The 23250-nt window shown below is 44.5% G+C and overlaps 1 protein-coding gene across 1 annotated transcript in view; it reads left to right on the top strand.

Moving 5' to 3' along the window:
• Positions 1 to 21485, top strand: part of SLC35H1 (solute carrier family 35 member H1) — a 34418-nt gene extending 12933 nt beyond the window's left edge. Inside the window, exons 6-10 of the mRNA XM_075349776.1 lie at positions 11677 to 11845; positions 13818 to 13901; positions 14287 to 14462; positions 19413 to 19542; positions 19646 to 21485. Coding sequence (XP_075205891.1) covers positions 11677 to 11845; positions 13818 to 13901; positions 14287 to 14462; positions 19413 to 19542; positions 19646 to 19722 — 636 coding nt within the window. The 3' untranslated portion in view covers positions 19723 to 21485. The remainder of the gene's footprint in view (positions 1 to 11676; positions 11846 to 13817; positions 13902 to 14286; positions 14463 to 19412; positions 19543 to 19645) is intronic.
• Positions 21486 to 23250: the final 1765 nt, after the last annotated feature.

Genomic DNA, 23250 nt, shown 5'->3' with positions numbered 1-23250 from the left:
GTCTGTTTGTAGCAGAGTTGTGTGTGTTTGTCTGTTTGTAGCAGAGTTGTGTGTGTTTGTCTGTTTGTAGCAGAGTTGTGTGTGTCTGTTTGTAGCAGAGTGTAGTACCATTGTTTCAGTCCAGTTGTGGCTTTATACAGCAGGGAGGAGCATTCCTTGCTGTACTAAGTGAACATTGGAGCGATTGATCTGTCAATGGCCCTTTAAAAACATATTGTACGGCTCTCGCGGAATTAAAATTAACATGTTTCAATCAAAGCAGACTTTTTTTCATTTGGGAGCGGGGTAGTCTTATACAGTGAGTATATCCCAAATTCTATATTTTTAGGGCAGAAGTTGGGGGTCGTCTTATACGCCCAGTCGTCTTATACGCCGGCATATACGGTATATTATATATATATATATATATATATATATATATAATATATATATATATATATATATAATATATATATATAATATTTATATATATATTTTTTTTTTTTTTTACTGACGTCTGTATTTTTTATTTTGCCAAACTAATATTTCTTTGTATGGGGGTTTTAATTTCCAACATGGGTCACATGTGGGGGAGCTCCACTGTTTGGGCACATAAGGGGGATCTCCAAACGCAACATGGTGCGGCTAACTATTCCAGCTAATTTTCCATTTAAAAAGTCAAATGACGCTCCTTCCCTCTGGAGCTCTGCCGTGCGCCCAAACAGTGGTTTTCTGACACATATGAGGTATCGGCGTACTCAGAACAAATTGCCCAACAAATTTTGCGGTCCATTTTATCCTGTTACCCCTGTAAAAATTAAAAAATTGAGCCTAAAATAACATTTTTGTGGAAAAAAAAGTACTTTTTTGTTTTTATGCCTCAATGTATGAAGCACGTGAGGGTTCAAAGTGCTCATTACCCATCTAGATTTATGCCATGGGGGGGGTCTAGTTTCCAAAATGAGGTCACTTGTGGGGGAGCTCCATTGTTTAGGCACCTCAGGGGGTCTCCCAATGCAACATGGCGTACGCTAATAATTCCAACCAATTTTGCTGTGAAATGGCGCTCCTTCTCTTCTGAGCCCCGCCGTGTGCCCAGACAATTACTTTCGACCACATATGAGGTATCTGTGTACTCAGGAGAAATTGCACAATACATTTTATGGTGCATTTTTTCCTGATACCCTTGTGGAAAAAAAGCTACCTGGTTGAAATAACAATTTCATGGTAAAAATAAATAAATAAATTATATATATATATATATATATATATATATATATATATATATATATATATATATAATGTATATTAATGTATATGTGTGTATGTATGTATGTATTATTTATATTTATATTTTCACGACTGAACATTCTAAACTATTGTGAAGCCTCCAGGGGTTCAAAGTGTTCAGTAAACATCTAGATAAATTCCATGAGAGGTCTAGTTTCCAAAATGAGGTCACTTGTGGGGGAGCTCCATTGTTTAGGCACCTCAGGGGGTCTCCAAACACAACATGGCATCCACTAACGATTCCAGACAATTTTGCGTTTGAAAAGTCAAATGTCGCTCCTTGCCTTCCGAGCCCTGCTGTGCGCCCAAACATTTGATTTCCACCACATATGAGGTATCTGTGTACTCAGGAGAAAATGCACAATACATTTTATGTTGCAATTTTTCCTGATACCCTTGTGAAAAAAATAGCTACCTGGTTGAAGTAACAATTTCGTGGTAATTTTTTTTTTTTTTTTTTTTTTTATTTTCACGGCTCAAAGTTATTAACTTTTGTGAAGCCCCCAGAGGTTCAAAGTGCTCAATAAACATCTAGATAAATTCCAAGAGGGGTCTAGTTTCCAAAATGGGGTCACTTGTGGGGGAGCTCCATTGTTTAGGCACCTCAGGGGGTCTCCAAAAGCAACATCGCATCTGCTAATTATTCCAGACAATTTTGCTTTCAAAAATTCAAATGATGCTCCTTCTCTTCCGAGCCTTGCCGTGCGCTTAAACAATTGAATTCCCCCATATATGAGATATCGGTGTACTCAGGAGAAATTGCACAATGAATTTTATGGTGCATTTTTCCTGATACCCTTGTAAAAATGCTAAATTTTATGGCTAAAGTAACATTTTTTTTTCTTTGTCGCTCCATTGGGAGACCCAGACAATTGGGTGTATAGCTTCTGCCTCCGGAGGCCACACAAAGTATTACACTTTAAAAAGTGTAACCCCTCCCCTCTGCCTATACACCCTCCCGTGCATCACGGGCTCCTCAGTTTTATGCTTTGTGTTGAAGGAGGCACACATTCACTCAAGCTCCCATTTTAGTCAGCAGCAGCTGCTGATTGTATCGGATGGAAGAAAAGAGGGCCCCAACAGGGCCCCGGGCATGCTCCCTTCTCACCCCACTAAGTCGGCGGTGCTGTTAAGGTTGAGGTACCCATTGCGGGTACAAAGGCTGGAGCCACATGCCGTTTTTCCTTCCCCATCCCTTAGAGGCTCTGGGAGAAGTGGGATCCTAACCGGTCACCATTCACTGGGACCGGGCTCCCTCCGCAGCCCCTGGGGGAATCTGACGGACAGGAGACTGGGTATCATCATGGACAGGCCCTGCATCTAAAAGGTACTCTGTGTCCCCTTGGGGACGGTGCATGGAGCGCCTGTGTTACAGACGCTGCAGCGGCTGCTGTTTTTTTTGTGACGACCGGGACTACCGCGCCGACCGCGCCTGTTTGCCGGCCGCGTTATTAAATTTAGTCCCCGGCTTCTGCGGCCTAGTACCATAACTCCCGCCCCCGGGCCTGCCAGTCAGGGGTATGGGCGGGACGGTCGACTAGACGTCGGCAGTGAGGGCTGGAGCATACTTAGGTGTTCTCCTCCCCCCTCACTGAGCACTGTGGGGCACCAGATTCCCACACCTTATTAGTCACGCCCTCCTCCCCTGAGAGCTCTGGCAGCCATATTTACAATCACTTCTGCCGGTGGAGGATTTCAGAACGAGCTCTACAGCTCTGGGAGGTCCAGGCAGGGAATCTGGTGGACACACAACTGCTTTGGGCGGTCGGTAAGCCACACCGGTTACCCGGTGCTGGCCCCCCTTGGGTGCCGAAGTGTGTATATATATATATATATATATATATATTTATATTATATTATATTATATTATATATAATTTTGTATACATTTTGTATACATTTTCTCTGTTCGGCCGCATTGTTTTGCTTTTGGCTATATACCCTCAGTGATCACTCTGAGGAGACTACAGCATGTCGTCCGCAAAGAGCAAGGGTGCCAAGGCACAGGCTTATTTTGCAACCTGTACCTCTTGTGCGGCTATGTTACCTGCAGGTTCCACCTACCCTCACTGTGTGCAATGCTCGGCCCCTGTGGCACTCACTCAGCCGGAGCCTCGGGCACTGGTGGGACCCTCGGCTCAGGTAGAACCGCCGGCTTCCACTGTCCAGGTGGCAGGGACAGAGTTTGCAGTTTTGGCTGAGAAACTCTCTGAGTCGCTTTCACAATCCATGGCTCAGTCTATGGACAGATGGTCTGCTAGGATACTAGAAGCCTTGCAGTCCAGATCGGTTACACAGGCCCTGGGCACTGTGAGTTCATCACCCCCAGGCCCCTCTCGGTCGGCGCAGCAGAGTGCTCCTGGGGTGACACCTAGGTCCCACGGGGAGGACTCCGACACGGACCGCAGTCCCAGACCGGCTAAGCGGGCTCGCTGGGAACCTTCCCCGGCTTCATCACGCTGTTCGGGGTCTCAGCATGAGGACTCTCTGGAGGATGAAGCGGAGGTCGCAGCTCAGGGCTCTGATCCTGACGTTGCTCTCAATCTTGATACACCTGAAGGGGACGCCATAGTAAATGACCTTATAGCGTCCATCAACCAGGTGCTAGATCTTTCTCCCCCAACTCCACCTATAGAGGAGTCGGCTTCACAGCAGGAGAAGCACCAGTTTAGGTTTCCCAAACGTACACGGAGTGCGTTTTTCGATCACTCTAACTTCAGAGATGCTGTCCAGAAGCACAGAGCATTTCCGGACAAGCGCTTTACTAAGCGCCTTAATGACACACGTTACCCCTTCCCCCCTGACGTAGTTAAGGGTTGGGCTCTGTGTCCCAAGGTGGATCCTCCAGTCTCTAGACTGGCGGCTAGATCCGTAGTATCAGTGGCAGATGGTTCATCGCTCAAGGATGCCACTGACAGGCAAATAGAGCTACTGATGAAATCCATCTATGAAGCCATAGGCGCGTCTTTTGCTCCTGCCTTTGCAGCCGTGTGGGCACTCCAAGCTATCTCAGCTTGTCTGTCTGAGATTAATGCAGTCACACGTACCTCTGCTCCGCAAGTTGTGTCTTTGACTTCTCAGGCATCAGCTTTTTCGTCCTACGCCATGAACGCTGTCCTGGACTCTGCGAGCCGTACAGCGGTAGCGTCCGCCAATTCGGTGGCAGTCCGCTGGGCCATGTGGCTACGCGAATGGAAGGCAGACTCTGCTTCCAAGAAGTTCTTAACCGGTTTGCCATTTTCTGGCGACCGTTTGTTTGGCGAGCAATTGGATGAAATTATTAAACAATCCAAGGGAAAGGACTCGTCCTTACCCCAGTCCAAACCAAAAAGACCTCAGCAACGAAAAATTCAATCGAGGTTTCGGTCCTTTCGGCCCTCAGCCAGGTCCCAATCCTCCACGTCCAACAGGTCAGAGAAAGGCCAGAGGACCTCTTCTGCATGGCGGTCTAAGTCACGTCCTCCAAAGACCGCCGGAGGAACCGCCTCCAAGGCGGCCTCCTCATGACTTTCGGCCTCCCCAAATCGCATCCTCGGTCGGTGGCAGGCTCTCCCGCTTTTGCGACGCCTGGTGGCCACATGTCCAAGACTGATGGGTGAGAGACATTCTGTCGCACGGTTACAGGATAGAGCTCAGCTCTCGTCCTCCGACTCGTTTCTTCAGAACATCTCCGCCCCCCGAGCGAGCCGATGCACTTTTTCAGTTTGTGGCACTGCCTTTCGGCCTGGCGACAGCCCCACGGGTCTTCACCAAGGTCATGGCATCCGTGGTGGCGGTCCTACACTCTCAGGGCCACTCGGTGATCCCTTACTTAGACGATCTCCTAGTCAAGGCACCCTCCCGGGTGGCATGTCAACACAGCCTGACCATTGCTCTGGAGACTCTCCAGAGGTTCGGGTGGATCATCAATTTCCCAAAGTCAAAATTGACACCGACCCAATCACTGACTTACCTCGGGATGGAGTTTCATACTCTCTCAGCGATAGTGAAGCTTCCGCTGGACAAACAGCGTTCGCTGCAGACAGGGGTGCACTCTCTCCTTCGGACCCAGTCACACCCCTTGAGGCGCCTTATGCACTTCCTAGGGAAGATGGTAGCAGCAATGGAGGCAGTTCCCTTTTGCGCAGTTTCATCTGCGTCCACTTCAATGGGACATTCTCCGCAAATGGGACAGGAGGTCGACGTCCCTAGACAGGAACGTCTCTCTTTCACTGGCAGCCAAAACCTCTCTTCAGTGGTGGCTTCTTCCCACTTCTTTGTCGAAGGGAAAATCATTCCTGCCCACATCCTGGGCTGTGGTCACGACGGACGCGAGTCTGTCAGGGTGGGGAGCAGTTTTCCTCCACCACAGGGCTCAGGGAACCTGGACTCCGACAGAGTCCTCCCTTCAGATCAATGTTCTGGAGATAAGGGCAGTGTATCTAGCCCTAAAGGCGTTCCATCGGTGGCTGGAGGGCAGACAGATCCGCATACAGGCGGACAACGCCACGGCGGTCGCGTACATCAACCACCAGGGCGGCACACGCAGTCGTCAAGCCTTCCAAGAAGTTCGGCGGATTCTGCTGTGGGCGGAAGCCACAGCCTCCACCATCTCCGCAGTTCACATCCCGGGCGTAAAAAACTGGGAAGCAGACTTTCTCAGTCGCCAGGGCATGGACGCAGGGGAATGGTCTCTTCACCCGGACGTGTTTCAAGAGATCTGTTGCCGCTGGGGAACGCCGGACGTCGATCTCATGGCGTCTCGGCACAACAACAAAGTCCCGGCATTCATGGCACGGTCTCAAGATCACAGAGCTCTGGCGGCGGACGCATTAGTTCAGGATTGGTCGCAGTTTCGACTGCCTTATGTATTTCCTCCTCTGGCACTGCTGCCCAGAGTGTTGCGCAAGATCAGGTCCGACTGCCGCCGCGCCATCCTCGTCGCTCCAGACTGGCCGAGGAGGTCGTGGTACCCGGATCGGTGGCACCTCACGGTGGGTCAACCGTGGGCACTCCCAGACCGACCAGACTTGCTGTCTCAAGGGCCATTTTTCCATCTGAATTCTGCGGCCCTCAACCTGACTGTGTGGCCATTGAGTCCTGGCTCCTAGCGTCCTCAGGGTTATCTCAAGATGTCATTGCCACTATGAGACAAGCCAGGAAACCAACGTCCGCCAAGATCTATCACAGGGCTTGGAGGATCTTCTTATCCTGGTGCTCTGATCGGGGTTTTACCCCCTGGCCGTTTGCCTTACCCACTTTTCTTTCTTTCCTTCAATCCGGAATGGACAAGGGTTTGTCTCTCGGCTCTCTCAAGGGACAAGTATCGGCGCTTTCCGTGTTTTTTCAAAAGCGTCTAGCCAGGCTTCCGCAGGTCCGCACGTTCCTGCAGGGAGTTTGCCACATAGTCCCACCTTACAAGCGTCCGCTGGAACCCTGGGATCTTAACAGGGTGCTAACGGCTCTTCAGAAACCACCTTTCGAGCCGATGCGGGATGTCTCTCTATCACGCCTTTCGCAGAAGGTGGCCTTCCTAGTGGCAGTCACATCACTTCGGAGAGTGTCTGAGCTAGCAGCGCTGTCATGCAAAGCCCCCTTCCTGGTGTTTCACCAGGATAAGGTGGTTCTGCGTCCGGTCCCGGAATTTCTCCCTAAGGTGGTATCCCCTTTTCATCTCAATCAGGATATCTCCTTACCTTCCTTTTGCCCTCATCCAGTTCACCAATGTGAAAAGGATTTGCACTTGTTAGATCTCATGAGAGCACTCCGGCTCTACATTTCTCGCACGGCGCCCCTGCGCCGTTCGGATGCGCTCTTGTCCTTGTCGCTGGCCAGCGTAAGGGGTCGCAGGCTTCCAAGTCAACCTTGGCTCGGTGGATCAAGGAACCGATTCTTGAAGCCTACCGTTCTTCTGGGCTTCCGATTCCTTCAGGGCTGAAAGCCCATTCTACCAGAGCCGTGGGTGCATCCTGGGCATTGCGGCACCAGGCTACGGCTCAGCAGGTGTGTCAGGCGGCTACCTGGTCGAGTCTGCACACTTTCACTGCACACTTTCACGAAACACTATCAGGTGCATGCCTATGCTTCGGCAGATGCCAGCCTAGGTAGGCGAGTCCTTCAGGCGGCGGTCGCCCACCTGTAAGAGGGGGCCGTTTTTCGGCTCTTTTTATCGAGGTATTCTTTTACCCACCCAGGGACTGCTTTTGGACGTCCCGATTGTCTGGGTCTCCCAATGGAGCGACAAAGAAGAAGGGAATTTTGTTTACTTACCGTAAATTCCTTTTCTTCTAGCTCCTATTGGGAGACCCAGCACCCGCCCCTGTTCCCTTCGGGCTGTTGTTCTTTTGTGTACACATGTTGTTCATGTTGAATTGTTCTTTTGGTTCATGGTTTCAGTTCTCCGAACATCCTTCGGATTGAATTTACCTTAGACCAATTTATAAGTTTCCTCCTTCCTGCTTTTGCACCAAAACTGAGGAGCCCGTGATGCACGGGAGGGTGTATAGGCAGAGGGGAGGGGTTACACTTTTTAAAGTGTAATACTTTGTGTGGCCTCCGGAGGCAGAAGCTATACACCCAATTGTCTGGGTCTCCCAATAGGAGCTAGAAGAAAAGGAATTTACGGTAAGTAAACAAAATTCCCTTCTTTTTTTACACAAAAAAGTAAAATTTTCATTTTTTCCTTCCACATTGCTTTGGTTGCTGTAAAGCTCCTAAAGGGTTAATAAACTTTTTGGATGTAGTTTTGAGCAGTGTGAGGGGTGCAGATTTTAGAATGGGGTCACTTTTGGGTATTTTCTGTCACCTAGGCCTCTCAAAGTCACTCCAAATGTGATGTGATGTACCTAAAAATCTTTTTTTGTAAATTTTGTTGGAAAAATGAAAAATTGCTGATGAACTTTGAACCCTTCTAACTTCCTAACGGAAAAAAAAATTGTTTCGAAAATTGCCCTGGTGTAAAGTAGACAAGTGGGAAATGTTATTTAGTAACTATTTTGTGTGACATATCTCACAGATTTATGGGCATAACATTTCAAATTTTGAAAATTGAGAAATTTTCGACAAATTTCCAAAATTTTCACACATAAACGCAAAAAATATCGGCCTAAATTTACCACTGTCATGAAGTACAATATGTCATGAAAAAACAATCTCCGAATCGCTAGGATCCGTTGAAGCGTTCCAGAGTTATAACCTGTCAAAGTGACACTGGTCAGAAATGTAAAAAATGGCCCGGTCTTTAAGGTGAAAACAGGCTGGGGGCTGAAGGGGTTAAAGGGGTTGTCTTGGATTTTTCCATTGATGACCTATCCTTAGGCTAGGTCATCAATGTCTGATCGGTTGGTGTGCGACACCCGTAACTCCTGCTGCTTAGCTATTCCTGTGGCCTGTGGCTGCCAGAGGTGCTCAGTTTCATAGCTGCACAGCTTCCTCAACTGTATAATGGCCACGGTTGGGTACTGCACATTCACTTTCTATTGAAATCAATCCCATCTCCGCCTATTGGATATTGTTGACCTATCCTAACATTAGGCCATCAGTGTAAAAGGCCCCAACAACCCTCATAAGGAAGCAGTTGCATTAGATGCGAATATTTATATTATTATTATTATTATAGCGCCATTTATTCCATATTATTCCATGATATTTCAATCAAATGGCATTTTAATTCTGAATTCAACATAAAAAAAATCAACAATCTGTAGTAGTAAACACGAGACATTTATAAAGAGTACATTGCATAACATAAACCTTCAAAAAGTGCTCACAGTTTTGCACATCACTGTAGATTTGAGTGGCGAGAGCCATAATCATTCTCAGCCATAAATGCATGTGATTCATTATCTGATTGAGTGTAGCAGATGGCCACCACCTCACTTAAGCTGGTGTCACACATAACGACGACGACAACGACGTCGCTGCTACGTCACCATTTTCTGTGACGTTGCAGCGACGTCCCGTCGCTGTCGCTGTGTGTGACATCCAGCAACGACCTGGCCCCTGCTGTGAGGTCGCCGGTCGTTGCTGAATGTCCAGCTTCATTTTTTGGTCGTCACTCTCCCGCTGTGACACACACATCGCTGTGTGTGACAGCGAGAGAGCGACGAAATGAAGCGATCAGGAGCCGGCACTGGCAGCTGCGGTAAGCTGTAACCAGCGTAAACATCGGGTAACCAAGGGAAGACCTTTCCCTGGTTACCCGATGTTTACGCTGGTTACCAGCCTCCGCTCTTGCTGCCAGCGCCGGCTCCTGCACTGTGACATGTGGCTGCAGTATGCATCGGGTAATTAACCCGATGCATACTGTAGCAAGGAGAGCAAGGAGCCAGCGCTAAGCGCGGCTCCCTGCTCTCTGAACTGTGACATGTAGATGCAGCACACATCGGGTTAATTAACCCGATGTGTGCTGCAGGAGAGCAAGGAGCCAGCGCTAAGCGCGGCTCCCTGCTCTCTGAACTGTGACATGTAGCTGCAGCACACATCGGGTTAATTAACCCGATGTGTGCTGCAGGAGAGCAAGGAGCCAGCGCTAAGCGCGGTTCCCTGCTCTCTGCACATGTAGCACAGCGACGTTATGATCGCTGCTTCTGCTGTGTTTGACAGCTAAGCAGCGATCATAACAGCGACTTACAAGGTCGCTGTTACGTCACCGAAAATGGTGACGTAACAGCGACGTCGTTGTCGCTGTCGTTTAGTGTGACACCAGCTTAAGTGTGGCCCCTGTTCTTCAGGTCGGCTGGCCCCTAAGTGAATACACCCTATGTAACTATTGATTCTGCCCTTAGTAATGGGCAGATATGTGACTGTATGCAAACAATGTGCCTGTAGGGAAAGATCATTTGTCTCCTGTCACTCATGATATACCCATATATGTGAATCGCTGGAGGCTAAGGTTATCATATATTGTTGTCATAACAATTAAGGCCAATGCACACAGCCAAAAGGCCATTATGCTTTGCCTCTGTTTTACAGTCATGGCATATCGCAAAGATCTGTGCAGGAAGACGCGTCATTAAATCAGCACCACAGCTCTCTAATGTGCAGATTCATTGGGGATCCTAAGAGTTGGACCTCAACTTATCATTAAAGAAGTGGTTCACCCCTTTTCATTACTGGCCACATAGATATTATGTTGAGAAACAAGGTTTCTCTCAAATACCTTGTGTTGCCAATAGTGCCTGTGAGCAGTGCTATTGCGGAACACTCATCCCCATCCCATGACCTCCAGGCTCCGTGACCTCTGATGTACGATGATGTCACGTCAACTTCCTGTTAACCCGACATCACCGTGGCCGGCCCCAGTCTACTTGAGTCACTGGGCTGTGGGCGGAGTTTCACTGCTTGTCACAGCCTAGCGTCTCCCCTTCTTGCGCGCTCTGCAGTGAGGGAGTAGGGGAATGATGGGCTGTGCTGAGCGGTGAAACGCCATCCACAGCCCAGTCACTAAGGTAGACTGCAGCCAGCCTCAGTTGACGTGACATCACTGGACATCAGAGGTCACAGTGCCTGGGGGTCACTTGAAGGGGCTGAGCAGACTGCAGTAGCGCAGCTCACAGGTACTATTGGCAACACAAGGTATTTGAGAGAAGCCTTGTTTCTCAAAAATTATATCGATTTGGCCAGTAATGAAAAGGGCTGAACCAACCCTTTTCAAGTGATGCCATATTTTATCATTATGGATAATTCTTTCGGTCTATATATAGCGCAATAAGGATATTTGCTGGTGATAGTTATTTGAACTTTATTAATTAGGCACTCCTATTATTACAACGCGTTTCAGCAGAATTGCTTTCATCAGGTAAAATAGGAGCAGTATCAAGATACTGCTCCTATTTTACCTGATGAAAGCAATTCTGCTGAAACGCGTTGTAATAATAGGAGTGCCTAATTAATAAAGTTCAAATAACCATCACCAGCAAATATCCTTATTGCGCTATATATAGACCGAAAGAATTATCCATATACCCCCTCCCTATTGGGAATCGGTAATAGCTGCAAAGGACCTGCTGACATATCAAAAAACCCAGCTGGTTAGCTGGAGGATTGAGGAACAAAAACCTGAATTCCATGGTGCCGGTGGAAATCAGTAGCCGACATTGATACCCTAAATTTGGACTCCTGAAGCCTGGACACAGGATCTGTTCGGAGGAACTCCAGTCTGATAAGCTGACACTGAAGTTGTGCGGGGGCGCACAACCAACAAAGGTGAGCAATTCTAATATTATAAACGTTAAAAAGGATTCCACGGGCGCTTCTCATAGTGCGCTTGTTTTATTATATATTTTATCATTATGTCATTGTTTTGAAGGATGGGGGGGCAAACCCTTTTTCCGCAATCTTTGCTTCATTAGCAGTACTTTTAATAAGTGGATTTTTTGGAGTCTTTACACAGTCATCTGACATTTTTCATGTATCCTGTCTCATGTAGAAACCAGCTCTTATCTTGGTGGTGCTGCTGATTTCTGGAGGCCTCTTCATGTTCACATTCAAGTCAACACAGTTTGATGGCAGAGGCTTTTTTCTGGTTCTTGCTGCATCATGCCTGGGTGGCATTAGATGGACTCTTACTCAGATCCTCATGCAGAAAGCAGAATTGGGTAAGTGTCAGCCATGGTACAACACTGTGTGTGTGTGTGTGTGTGTGTGTGTGTGTGTGTGTGTGTGTGTGTGTGGTCTGTCCATACAGGTAATGCTAATTATTAACAAACTCGCCATCAGTATTCATATAATACTTATACAGCGGGTGAAATCAGTAATGAACATGACTCCAGTTTTCTAAGTAAATATATTTCTAAAGGTGCTATTGACATGAATTTCTCAACAGATGTCAGTAACAACCCATCCAATCCACACAGGCAAATAATTCAAACCATAAATTTAATGATGTGTAATAATGAGAAATGACACCAGGAAAAAAGTGTTCAACTTACTGTCATTTTATTTAATACTTCGTGCAAAAGCCTTTGATGATGATGACAGCTTCAAGGTGCCTCCTATATGGAGAAACTAGTTGAATGCATTGCTCAGGTGTAATTTTTAGCCTATTCTTCGACACAAACTTTCTTCAAATCATGAAGGTTCCGTGGGCTTCTATGAAGTCTGAGTTTAGTTCCTTCTATGTATTTTCTATTGGATTCAGGTCAGGTGATTAGCTGGACCATTCTAGCAGCTCTATTTTCTTTTTCTGAACTCAATTGAGCGTTTCCTTGGCTGTGCGTTTACGATTTGAAATGTCCACCCTTGTTTGATCTTCATCATCCTGGTAGATGGTCTCATATATTTGTTTAATTAAATGATATTGCTAGATCCAAACTTCACTGTTGGTATGGTGTTTTTTTGGGTGATATGCATACAGTGGCTCTTTTCTTCCAAACATGGTGTGTATTATGTCATCCAAAACAGTTACATTTTGATCTCATCTGACCAGACTACATTCTCCCAGTATTTTATAGGCTTGTTTTAAATGTTGAGCAAACATTAAACACGCTTGAACATGCTTTTTGTTCAGCAGTGAAGTTTTGTGTGGTGAGTGTGCATAAAGGCCATGGAGGTTGAGTGCATTACTTATTGGAGTGGGGGGGGGGGGTTCAAAAATTATTCCTGCTAATTCTTGGTCTTTTTGTAGCTCTCCACAAGTGGTTCTTGGACAACTCTTCTGATAATTCGTTTCACTCCTCTATATTGCTTCAATCACCTGGTCAGGGCCAAGTTTGGTGAAGTTTTTTCCACTTCTGGATTGTGGCTCAAACAGTGGTCACTGGAGCCTTCAGTAGTTTAGAAACTCTTCTGTAACGAATGCCATCATTAGGTTTTCCAACTTTAAGGTTGCGAAGGTCTTGAGACGGCTCACTGGTTTTACCCATCATGAATAGTTTGTGTGGATCCTTGCTAATGAGACACATTTTTATAGGCCATCTGTTGGATCAGTTGATATTATTCTTTCAAGAAGTGATAGGATTGCTTTCTAACTACTGATAGATTTCAGCTGGTGTCATGCCTTTTCATGGTTCTTTGCACCTTTCTCTCTTCATGTGTTCAACACTTTTTCCTTGTGGTTTTTTTTTTTTGTTTTTTTATATAAAATTTTATATATATATATATTTTCTTACACATTAATTTATGGACCTCTATCTTGTGTGGATTGGATGGGTTGTTACTGACACCTGGTGAGAAATTATGTCAATAGCATTTTTAGAAAATTGGTGACTTTTTCAATACTTTTTTTTTTTTTTTTTTTTTTAACCTGCTGTATCTACAGAGTATTTGTTACTGATGAAGATCAATTATATTTAGAAAATGGGAAAAGAGAAAAAAATTAGGCAAATGCAATCATTTGCAGGGCACATCATGACGTTGCTTTGGTGATATCTAATGAGGTTCCAATGCTTTAAATAGCATCTGAAATAATTGCCGTGCCTGATGCAGGGATCGTGTCTGTCAGATTCTGATCCCATGTGTCATGCACAGGTTATATGTATGTTCCTGTTGCACAGGTTATTTTTACTTTCCTGCTTCTGTAGATATTCTACATGCTTTTTTTTTTTTTTTATTCCATTTTCTTTATTCCAGGTTTACAGAATCCCATAGACACCATGTTTCATTTACAACCCCTGATGTTCCTCAGCCTATTTCCACTATTCGTTGGCATTGAAGGTGAATTTTTAGAGACTACTTTACTATTGTAATTAATGGATTGTTCAGTAATGGTGTTGGGTATATTCACAATTACTCCTACCAGGTACACAGTGAACAACCAAAACTCAATAGTAAATGTGAATTAATTTGTCTTTTCTCAAGTTTTTTGTCTTTGGTTCTTAATCATATTAGTTTTTTGCCATTTAGTTAACAATAAATGACTATGGAAGCTTGTATGATGGTTGTCACCCAGCTTTCCTAGACTTCTGAATGGCAAATCTGACTTATGCATTGATGCGTCCCCCTTTCAGATTATAAGTGACACGTTCACCAGTTTTTAGCGTTTATGTATAAACTCTCACAATCCAATGGTAAACTCCAGTTATTGTTTCCACTTTTGTAGGTCTGCACGTTTCCACTTCAACCCAGCTTTTTCGCTATCAAGATGTCCACAGCCTGCTGCTTTTACTAGCTACCCTTGGCCTAGGAGGATTGCTTGCCTTTGGCCTTGGATATTCAGAATTTCTTCTGGTGTCAAAAACATCCAGTCTTACCCTTTCCATCGCTGGCATCTTCAAGGTACAGCTCTACATATGTGATGTTGGCCATATGTTGTTTATCCCACTTCTCTGGTCACTAGAAAATTATTTTAAAGGGAGTTCTACCTTCTAACTGTCATTTTGCATTTTACCATAACCTTAATCAGTGTTTTACAAAGATAGATCATGTACCCATTATAGTCAATGGAGCTGCTCACATATCCATGTTTTTTGCAGGCAGCGTGTTCTCACAAAATCAAATGTCCGGGTTTTTTTTTTTTTTATCCTTATCGCAGATCAAAATTACCCACACAAGTCAATGGGTCTGTGAAAAATCGCTGACTGCTACAAGAGGACTTGGCACACCAAAATTTACTATAAGGACTTTATTATACACTCAATCCAAGCAAACCTAAAATGTGACATTTGGACCCCTATATTGAAGACCAACATATAGGGGTCAAAACTTTTTTTTACATTTTTTGGGGATAGTCTGTATAATAATGTCCTTATATTCAATTTTGGTGTGCCAAGTCCTCTTGTATCTAATATTAAAAGCTGAGGACAAAGAGCGCAAATAGGTTCTTGCCAGATATTAAAATAGCGATGTGTAACAGTATATACTCATTTTCTAAGGGTGTGAGGGTCACAACCACTAAGCGAGCGTAAAGACAATGGCGACTGCTGCAGCCCCACGTGTAGGAATCCTCAGTGCTGGAGAGGAGAAGTGAGGGTTAATGCCGCACTGCCGGCAAGAAGAAGGAGGAAGAAATTGTTGATCAGTGTCACCAAGAAGGAGGAAAAAATTGTTGATTTTAATAATAAAAATGTTTTTATTCCATAGGTCAATGCATTTCCGGGCTCAAGACCCCTTCTTCAGAACCAAAAAAAGAAGAAAAATCAACAATACATTCTTTTTTGGTCCTGAAGAAGGGGTCTTGAGCCCGGAAACGCATTGACCTATGGAATAAAAACATTTTTTATTATTAAATCAATATTTTTTTTTTTCCTTCTTCTTGGCGACAGGGAGGCATTAACCCCTACTTCACCTCTCCAGTACTGAAGACTGTATCTAATGACAGGTTTGAACGCTTCTTGAGCACCCATAATTCATAATTCCAATTGTGCCATATACCTCATTCCACTTAGCATATGGATAGCATCGGCATAGATTCTCTGTACTGTCCCTTGATCAACACTGCAGTGGATAGGGGAAGTTTTGCAATGTACTTTTTTTTTTTTTTTAAATATATATGAAAATCACTGTCGAAAGGGTAAAGGATAACACTGATGACACTGCCCTTTTTTGTATACGTAAAAAATTCACTGACGTCTGAATAAGGCCTTATAGTCTCTCCGGCTGAGTAGTACTAATTTTTAATTGCATTGCATCAAGCTGTGCCAATTCCTACGGCACGTTGCTGAGACGCATTGGGTGGTCAACTGGTATACTGCACCCCTCACCTCAGATGCAGAAATGAGCAGCTCTGGAATTCTACTCTTAAGGTAGTGCAGTGCAGCCTCTTCTAGATGTTACACTGAAGGCTGCAAAAAGCACAAGACTAAAGAGTCGTAATGTATAAGGGCTTCCCGACTGTCCCTCAACAGAAGATGTCTGGTTTACTGGATATCGGAGGCTTTTTGTTCTGCCTAAAGATAAGCTTCATCCAGAGGAGTCGGTGAGCTTCTCCTTCATAGACAACATGGCAGCGCTCCTGTCTGTGTGAGAGTCACGGAAGATAGCTGTCTGCCAACTGATTGTACTGCTGACCGCTATGTCCTGTGTTTGGGGACCATAAAGGGGTTGTCTGGTGAAAACCTATATTATCACCTATTGACAAAATAGATGGTAGCATGCTGATCAGTGGGCATCTGACTGCTTGGACCTGCGGCAGTTGTCAAATGGAGAACTTTTATACTCATTAAAAAATGGGGCAGCTGTAGCCAAATCATTTAAAATGGATGCCTGTACACTGCTGACAGTCTAATGGGACGAAAGGTCTCCATTCTGCTTACCAGTGGGGATCACAGCGGTGTGACCAGCGCCAGTCAGAAAGTTATCGCCTATCTACAGGAACTCGTTTTGCCTTGACGCTCCCTTTTAATTCTATTCATACTTGGAAGCATTGTTATAAGATAATTATGTTTTCTCCATAAATATCAAGGTCTTAGTATTAAGCTCTGTACTATAAATGTATTGTAAATTACATACTCCTGGTTCTTGAACAGTTTTTATATTGTTGGTAGCACATTACCGGTTTACACAAGTAGGTGTAATGCAGAAAACTTTCTTTTAGGCCCCACATAAGCTGTGATCAGCACCACTTTACTTGTTTATTGACTGGTCTTTACCATATTTACAATGACCAGTGATCTGGAACGAGATCCTATGATCACTTGTTCAGCCATGCCTTTGTTATTCTACTATGATGCTTGCAGTATTAGATCACTCTGGCTCATTATGATTTATTATTATAGCGACATTTATACCATGGTGCTTTACAAGTGTAAAGGGTATACGTAAAAAGTACAGTGGAACCTTGGGTAACGAGAACAATCCGTTCTGGGAGTGTGCTTGTTAACCAAGTTACTCGTTCAGCAAAGCAAGATTTCCCATAGGAAATGATTGCAATGCAGACAATTCATTCCACAACTTGTTAAATGTCCCATCCTGGTCCCCTATTGTGTCATTCCACACAAGCACGCATGCACACGCACATATTATGCTCACCTTACCTTCCGGTCCTTCGCCGGTCTCCTGGGACTTGCTGTTCTCCGGTACGGGCTGTGTATCGGGTTACCAAACCGATGAGGGAGGAACTTCCGCTGCCAGAGTGCTGACGGCAAAGGCAGGAGACGCTTGCCTCTGATTGGTCAGCACGCTGCCTTTGAGTAGCGGTGACAGGAAGTTCCTGCTTCGTCGCTATGGTTGCCGATGCACAGCCTGGAGTGGAGCGGCGAACTACAGGACCCAGGAGGCCGGCGATGGAACTAAAGGTACACATATTATGCTCACCTTACCTTCCGTTCCATCGCCGGCCTCCTGGGTCTTGTAGTTCGCCGCGAGGACGTCGCGATTTACCGGCGGACTACAAGAACCATGAGGTCGGCGGTGAAACGGAAGGTAAGGTAAGTATAATACTGTGAGCATAAAACTGTATGTGTGTCTGTATGTGTGCTTGTGTGGACTGCAAGTGCGGGTTAGAGCGCGGTGGATGTACGGAACCGGAAGTGTGTGCGGTGAGTATTTTGCTCGTACAGCAAAGCTTTCTCATAAACAGAGTTACAAATTTACAGAAAGCTTTGCTTGTTAAGCGAAATTCTCGTTAAGTGGGTTACTCGTTAAGCGAGGTTCCACTGTACAACAATCATGAACATTAGAAAAACAGACTGGTACAGGAGGAGAGAGGACCCTGCCTGCGAGGGCTCAGTCTACAGGGGATGGGAGAGGGTACAGTAAGTGAGGACCGAGCTAGTTGCACAGTGGTGTACTGTTCTGAGTTATTGTAGGTTGTAGGCTTGTCGGAAGAGGTGGGTCTTCATGTTCCTTTTGAAGGTTTCCACAGTAGGAGAGAGTCATATATGCTAGGGTAGAGCGTTCCAGAGTATGGAGGAAGCACGGGAGAAATCTTGTATGTGATGGTGGGAAGAGGAGATGGATGTCTTGTGAGGATCTGAGGTTGCGTGCAGGTAGGTACCGGAAGACTAGGTCACAGGTGTATGGAGGAGACAGGTTGTGGATGGCTTTGTATGTCATGGTTAGTGTTTTGAATTGGAGACTTTGGGCAATGGGAATCCAGTTGAGAGATTGGCAGAGATGAGAGCCTGGTGAATAACAAATGGACTGGTGGATTAATCGGGCCGCAGAGTTTAGGATCAATTGGAGGGGTGCAAGAGTGTTGGAAGGGAGGCCACAGAGCAGGAGGTTGCTATAGTCGAGGTGGGAGATGAGGGCATTCACTAGTGTTTTTGCTGATTCTTGGTTAAGGAATGCACGAATCCGGGAGCTATTTTTGAGCTGTTGGCAGAAAGTGAAGAGGGCTTGGATATGTGGCTTGAAGGATAGAGCAGAGTCGAGGGTTACTCCGACGCAATGAGTTTGCAAGACTGTGGAGAGTGAGCAGCCATCAACTTTGATGGATAGGCTTGTTGGAGGGGTTGAGAGAGAAGGAAGAAAGATAATGAATTCAGTTTTGTCCATGTTAAGCGTTAGGAATTGCGCCGAGAAGAAAGATGAAATAGCAGAGGAGGGACATTTTGGTTAGTAAAGAGGAGATGTCTGGTCCAGGGAGGTAGATCTGCGTATCAGCTTAGAGGTGATATTGAAAGCCATGGGACTCTGAGATGGCCCAGGCTGAAGCTGTAAATGGAAAAGATGAGGGGTCCAAGAACAGAACCTTGGGGGACACTAACAGACAGGGGGCGAGATGAGGAAGTGGTGTGAGAGTGGGAGACTCTGACAGTTCGATCTGTTAGGTATGATAAGATCCAAGAAAGTGCCAACTCTGTAATACCCAGAGATGAGAGAATCTGTAATAGGAGGGAATGGTCTACTGTGTCGAAAGCAGAGGACAGATCCAGGAGGAGGAGAACAGAGCAGTGTTTCTTTGCTTTGGCAGTTAGTAGGTCATTGGTGACTTTAGTTAGGGCAGTTTCAGTGGAGTGATACGGTCTGAAGCCAGATTGTAACCGGTCAAAGAGGGAGCAGTAGGAGAGGTGGGGAGGACAGTTCAAGATGGACGTCCTGTTACAGTAGTTTTGAGGTGCAGGGGAGAAATGATATGGGGTGATAGCTAGATACAGATTGTGGGTCAAGGGAGAGCTTTTTTTAGGATGGGTGTGATGAAGGGAATACACCATTTATTAGTTATAAGTTGAAGGAGATGGGTTAGGGTCGGGAAAAGGACTGCGATCGTTAGGTGACTGTGATAATTACCGACTTACATTTAGTGGCCTTGTTATCTAACGCTGTCTGACATTTTGTTCTCAGGAGCTCTGCGTTTTGTTGTTGGCAACACATCTCTTTGGTGATAAATTGAGCCTACTCAACTGGTCGGGATTTGCCGTCTGCATCTCTGGCATTGCCTTGCATGTTGCATTAAGGACCACCCATTCTAAAGGTAGTTGTTACATACATGATTGTATATATATATATATATTTGTTATCACAGAGATTATTCATCTTTCTAATTATTTTCTTTCTGTTCTATGAAATTTCTAAAGAACACAGAGCGTCTCTAAGCACAGACATGGAACTTCTCCTACGGGGCGGTGACGAAGAAGATGATGAGGAGACGTGACTTTTTCACTTATGCAGGACTTGATCCGGAGCCATTAGTCTAGGTTCAACTTTAAAAATTCAAAGGGAATGATCATGTGAATCTTCTCGGCACAGTACAGATCTTGTGCTATAGTCAACTACGTGTGAAGAGCGGTGAACCATATGGTCTCCTTCCAAGAGCTCGGAGGCGAGACTGGGACATATACAGTCCATGGAGACTGAGAGCTGGCTTCTCATTATTTAGTACATGCTTCTCCAAGTGTAGGACCTGCTGCCTAACTGCCATCTATTTATTTGGTTTACACTGATCCTTCTCCTAAGTTTTGGAGTTATACTCGGGGAACATCACATTCCTTCTGAAGACCAGACATTTGGCTGCTGTGACAGGTGTGGTCTCGGGAATGGTCACTGCCATATTCCTATTATCTGGTAATGAATAGAGATGTACAATGATAATATTTGTATGGAGGTGGATATAAATTTAATGTGGGAGCGCCTATGTTCAACTCTACAGCATACCTGTCATTCCAAGCAACTTATCAAATTAATAGGTTGTGTGGACACGAGGAAAAACACTGTTTCTGGCCAATATATGCCTTGTAATGTGAATTATTAACCCTAGAACGCACAAGCAATTCAATCTATCATAAAAAACAAATGACCTAGCAGGCCTGCGAGGCCCCAGGTATGCGTTCTAGGGTTAAGCAGAGATGAGCTGCTACGAGGTTTCTCATACACTGCACACCGAGACATGAGGGATTCCTGCTATATGTAACACATGTTCAGAAGCCGCAGTATAGAAGACCTTATCCAGCACTAGGGTGAGATAAAACACTCACTAGAACACAGCAGCAAGATCTGTCTTTTTGCCTTAGTCACTCTTCCCCCACCTTGCTCCATAGATTCTAATAAGTACCTGTTATCTGAACCTTCAGTGAGCTGACTGCTCTTCTTGTTTTCACCAAAATTGATGTTTTTCAGAATGAACGATGGGCCCAGACTATAGGGGAGGAGTAGAAGTGGCTTATAAGAGGGGAAGTGGCTCATAAGTGGTGAACAGAGCAACATTTTTCTTTTTTAGATATTTTTCAGTTTCTTATATAGTCATTTGAACTAGTGATTTAAGTCAGTAATTTAAACACCATTTTACAGCCTACATATAGAATAAATCTATTGTAAGTGTATTACTTTATCTGTATAGTTTCTGATCACAATCTGTTATATAGTCCAGAGCTATATTCACAGTTCTACTGGCTTTGTTGCCTTGTCTTCACAGTTTACTATGTTGTTTGATATGCTGAGAAGTAAAGTCTTTACAATCTATTGCACTAGAATTTAAAGAAGGGAACGATACTGCCCCATGTTATAATCCGAGATTGGCTCGGTTGATTGTGTGTGTGTGTGTGTGTGTGTGTGTGTGTGTGTGTGTGTGTGTACAAGTTTTATTTGTATTCCCAGTAGCAACCAGCAGAATTGTGAGTGCAGCTCTGGAGTATAAAACAGGCTATAACTGAAGATCAGTGCTATACAATTGATGCATTACATTTACATAATTGCGCAACTTTTTAATTAGCTTCTATATCTATGAGAACTGTAACATAACTTTGCTCAGAAGTGAACATAAGCTGTAGGTTGCAGCTTTTAGGAAGGAAATAATATGGCAGAATTTGTTCTTATCTGTCAAGATCTTTAACCTATTCATTAAAGGGTAAAGCCAATATTTTACATTGTGATATTTGTGTGCTAAAATTATTTTTATGGAAATATAGCAATTCAACACTTTTTTTGCCTCTTTTGTTTCAAGACTGTCATACAGGACTCATTAGTGGGTGTGTGGTCCCTATCGAGTGATCGACTTTGGTTCCTGTCCACTCCAGACATCCATTGGGGTCCTCTAGTATCATCAAATTTTAATGTCCTTTTTCATTTAAAAAAATCTTTAAAGTGAAGATATTGTCAGCATATGACCTCGTTTAAATGCGTTTTTTTTTAACTGTCAATGCTCCCCCCCCCCCCCCCACTCTCCCATGTCACAATCTGTACTAAAAATACCAATCTAGCAATTTTAACATTTGCCTGTGGGGCTTTTTTAGACTTTTAACTTTCCACTATTTCAGGAAATTTACATACACATTAGCCACAATGAACAGATTCTAACTTTCATTGGTATGGAGGCATCTAATGATCAAGTGCAAATGGTGTTGTGAAGTGAGAGAGAGCTGGTTCAGCTTTGGCATTATAGGAAATGAATGGTGGATTCTGTGATATCCGCTTGAATACATCCATTATCTGTCATTGTAATCCTGCCCTTGCTGATCAGGAGCCTACTGAAAACTATTCTTGAAAGGTCAGGAAGTAGAAGTCTAAAATAGTGACCACTGTGCTAATTTTGCCATAAAAAAAAAATGAAAATTACAATTATTAATAAAATTAAAATACATTTTATATCATATACACATACAGAGTACAGACTAAAAGTTTGGACACACCTTCTCATCTCTAGAACAAGTTTTAAGAGGAGACTTTGTGCAGCAGGCCTTCATGGTAAAATAGCTGCTAGGAAACCACTGCTAAGGACAGGCAGCAAGCAGAAGAGACTTGTATGTGCTAAAGAACACAAGGAATGGACATTACACCAGTGGAAATCTGTGCTTTGGTCTGATGAGTCCAAATTTGAGATCTTTGGATCCAACCACCGTGTCTTTGTAGAAAAGGTGAACAGATGGACTCTACATGGCTGGTTCCCACAGTGAAGTATGGAGGAGGAGGTGTGATGGTGTGGGGGTGCTTTGCTGGTGACACTGTTGGGGATTTATTAACCCCTTCAGCCCCGGGGCACTTTCCGTTTTTGCGTTTTTTGCTCCCCTTCTTCCGAGAGCCGTAACTTTTTTATTTTTCCGTCAATCTTGCCATATGAGGGCTTGTTTTTTGCGGGACAAGTTGTACTTTTAAATGAAACCATAAGTTTTACCATATGGTGTACTGGAAAGCAGCAAAAAAATTCCAAGTGTGGAAAAATTGCAAAAAAAGTGTGATGGCACAATAGTTTTTGGGATGTTTTATTCACGGTGTTCACTATATGGTAAAACTGATGTGTGGGTATGATGCCTGAGGTCGGTGCGAGTTTGTAGACACCAAACATGTATAGGTTTACTTGTATCTAAGGGGTTAAAACAAATTCACAAGTTTGTCCAATAAAAGTGGCGCGCGTTTTGCGCCATTTTCCAAAACACGTAGCGTTCTTATTTTTTGGGATCTATGGCTCAGTGACGGCTTATTTTTTGCATCTCGAGCTGATGTTTCTAATGGTAGCATTTTTGCGCAGATGCTACGTTTTGATCGCCTGTTATTGCATTTTGCGTAAAACTTGCGGCGACCAAAAAACGTAATTTTGGCGTTTGGAATTTTTTTGCCACTACGTCGTTTACCAATCAGATTAATTGATTTTATATTTTGATAGATCGGGCATTTCTGAACGCGGCGATACCAAATATGTGTATATTTTATTTATTTTTTAACCCTTTAATTTTCAATGGGGGGAAAGGGG

Source organism: Anomaloglossus baeobatrachus, chromosome 5 (genome assembly GCF_048569485.1).
Source record: "Anomaloglossus baeobatrachus isolate aAnoBae1 chromosome 5, aAnoBae1.hap1, whole genome shotgun sequence".
Lineage (NCBI taxonomy): Eukaryota > Metazoa > Chordata > Amphibia > Anura > Aromobatidae > Anomaloglossus > Anomaloglossus baeobatrachus.
This window is presented reverse-complemented; position numbering and strand designations above follow the sequence as displayed.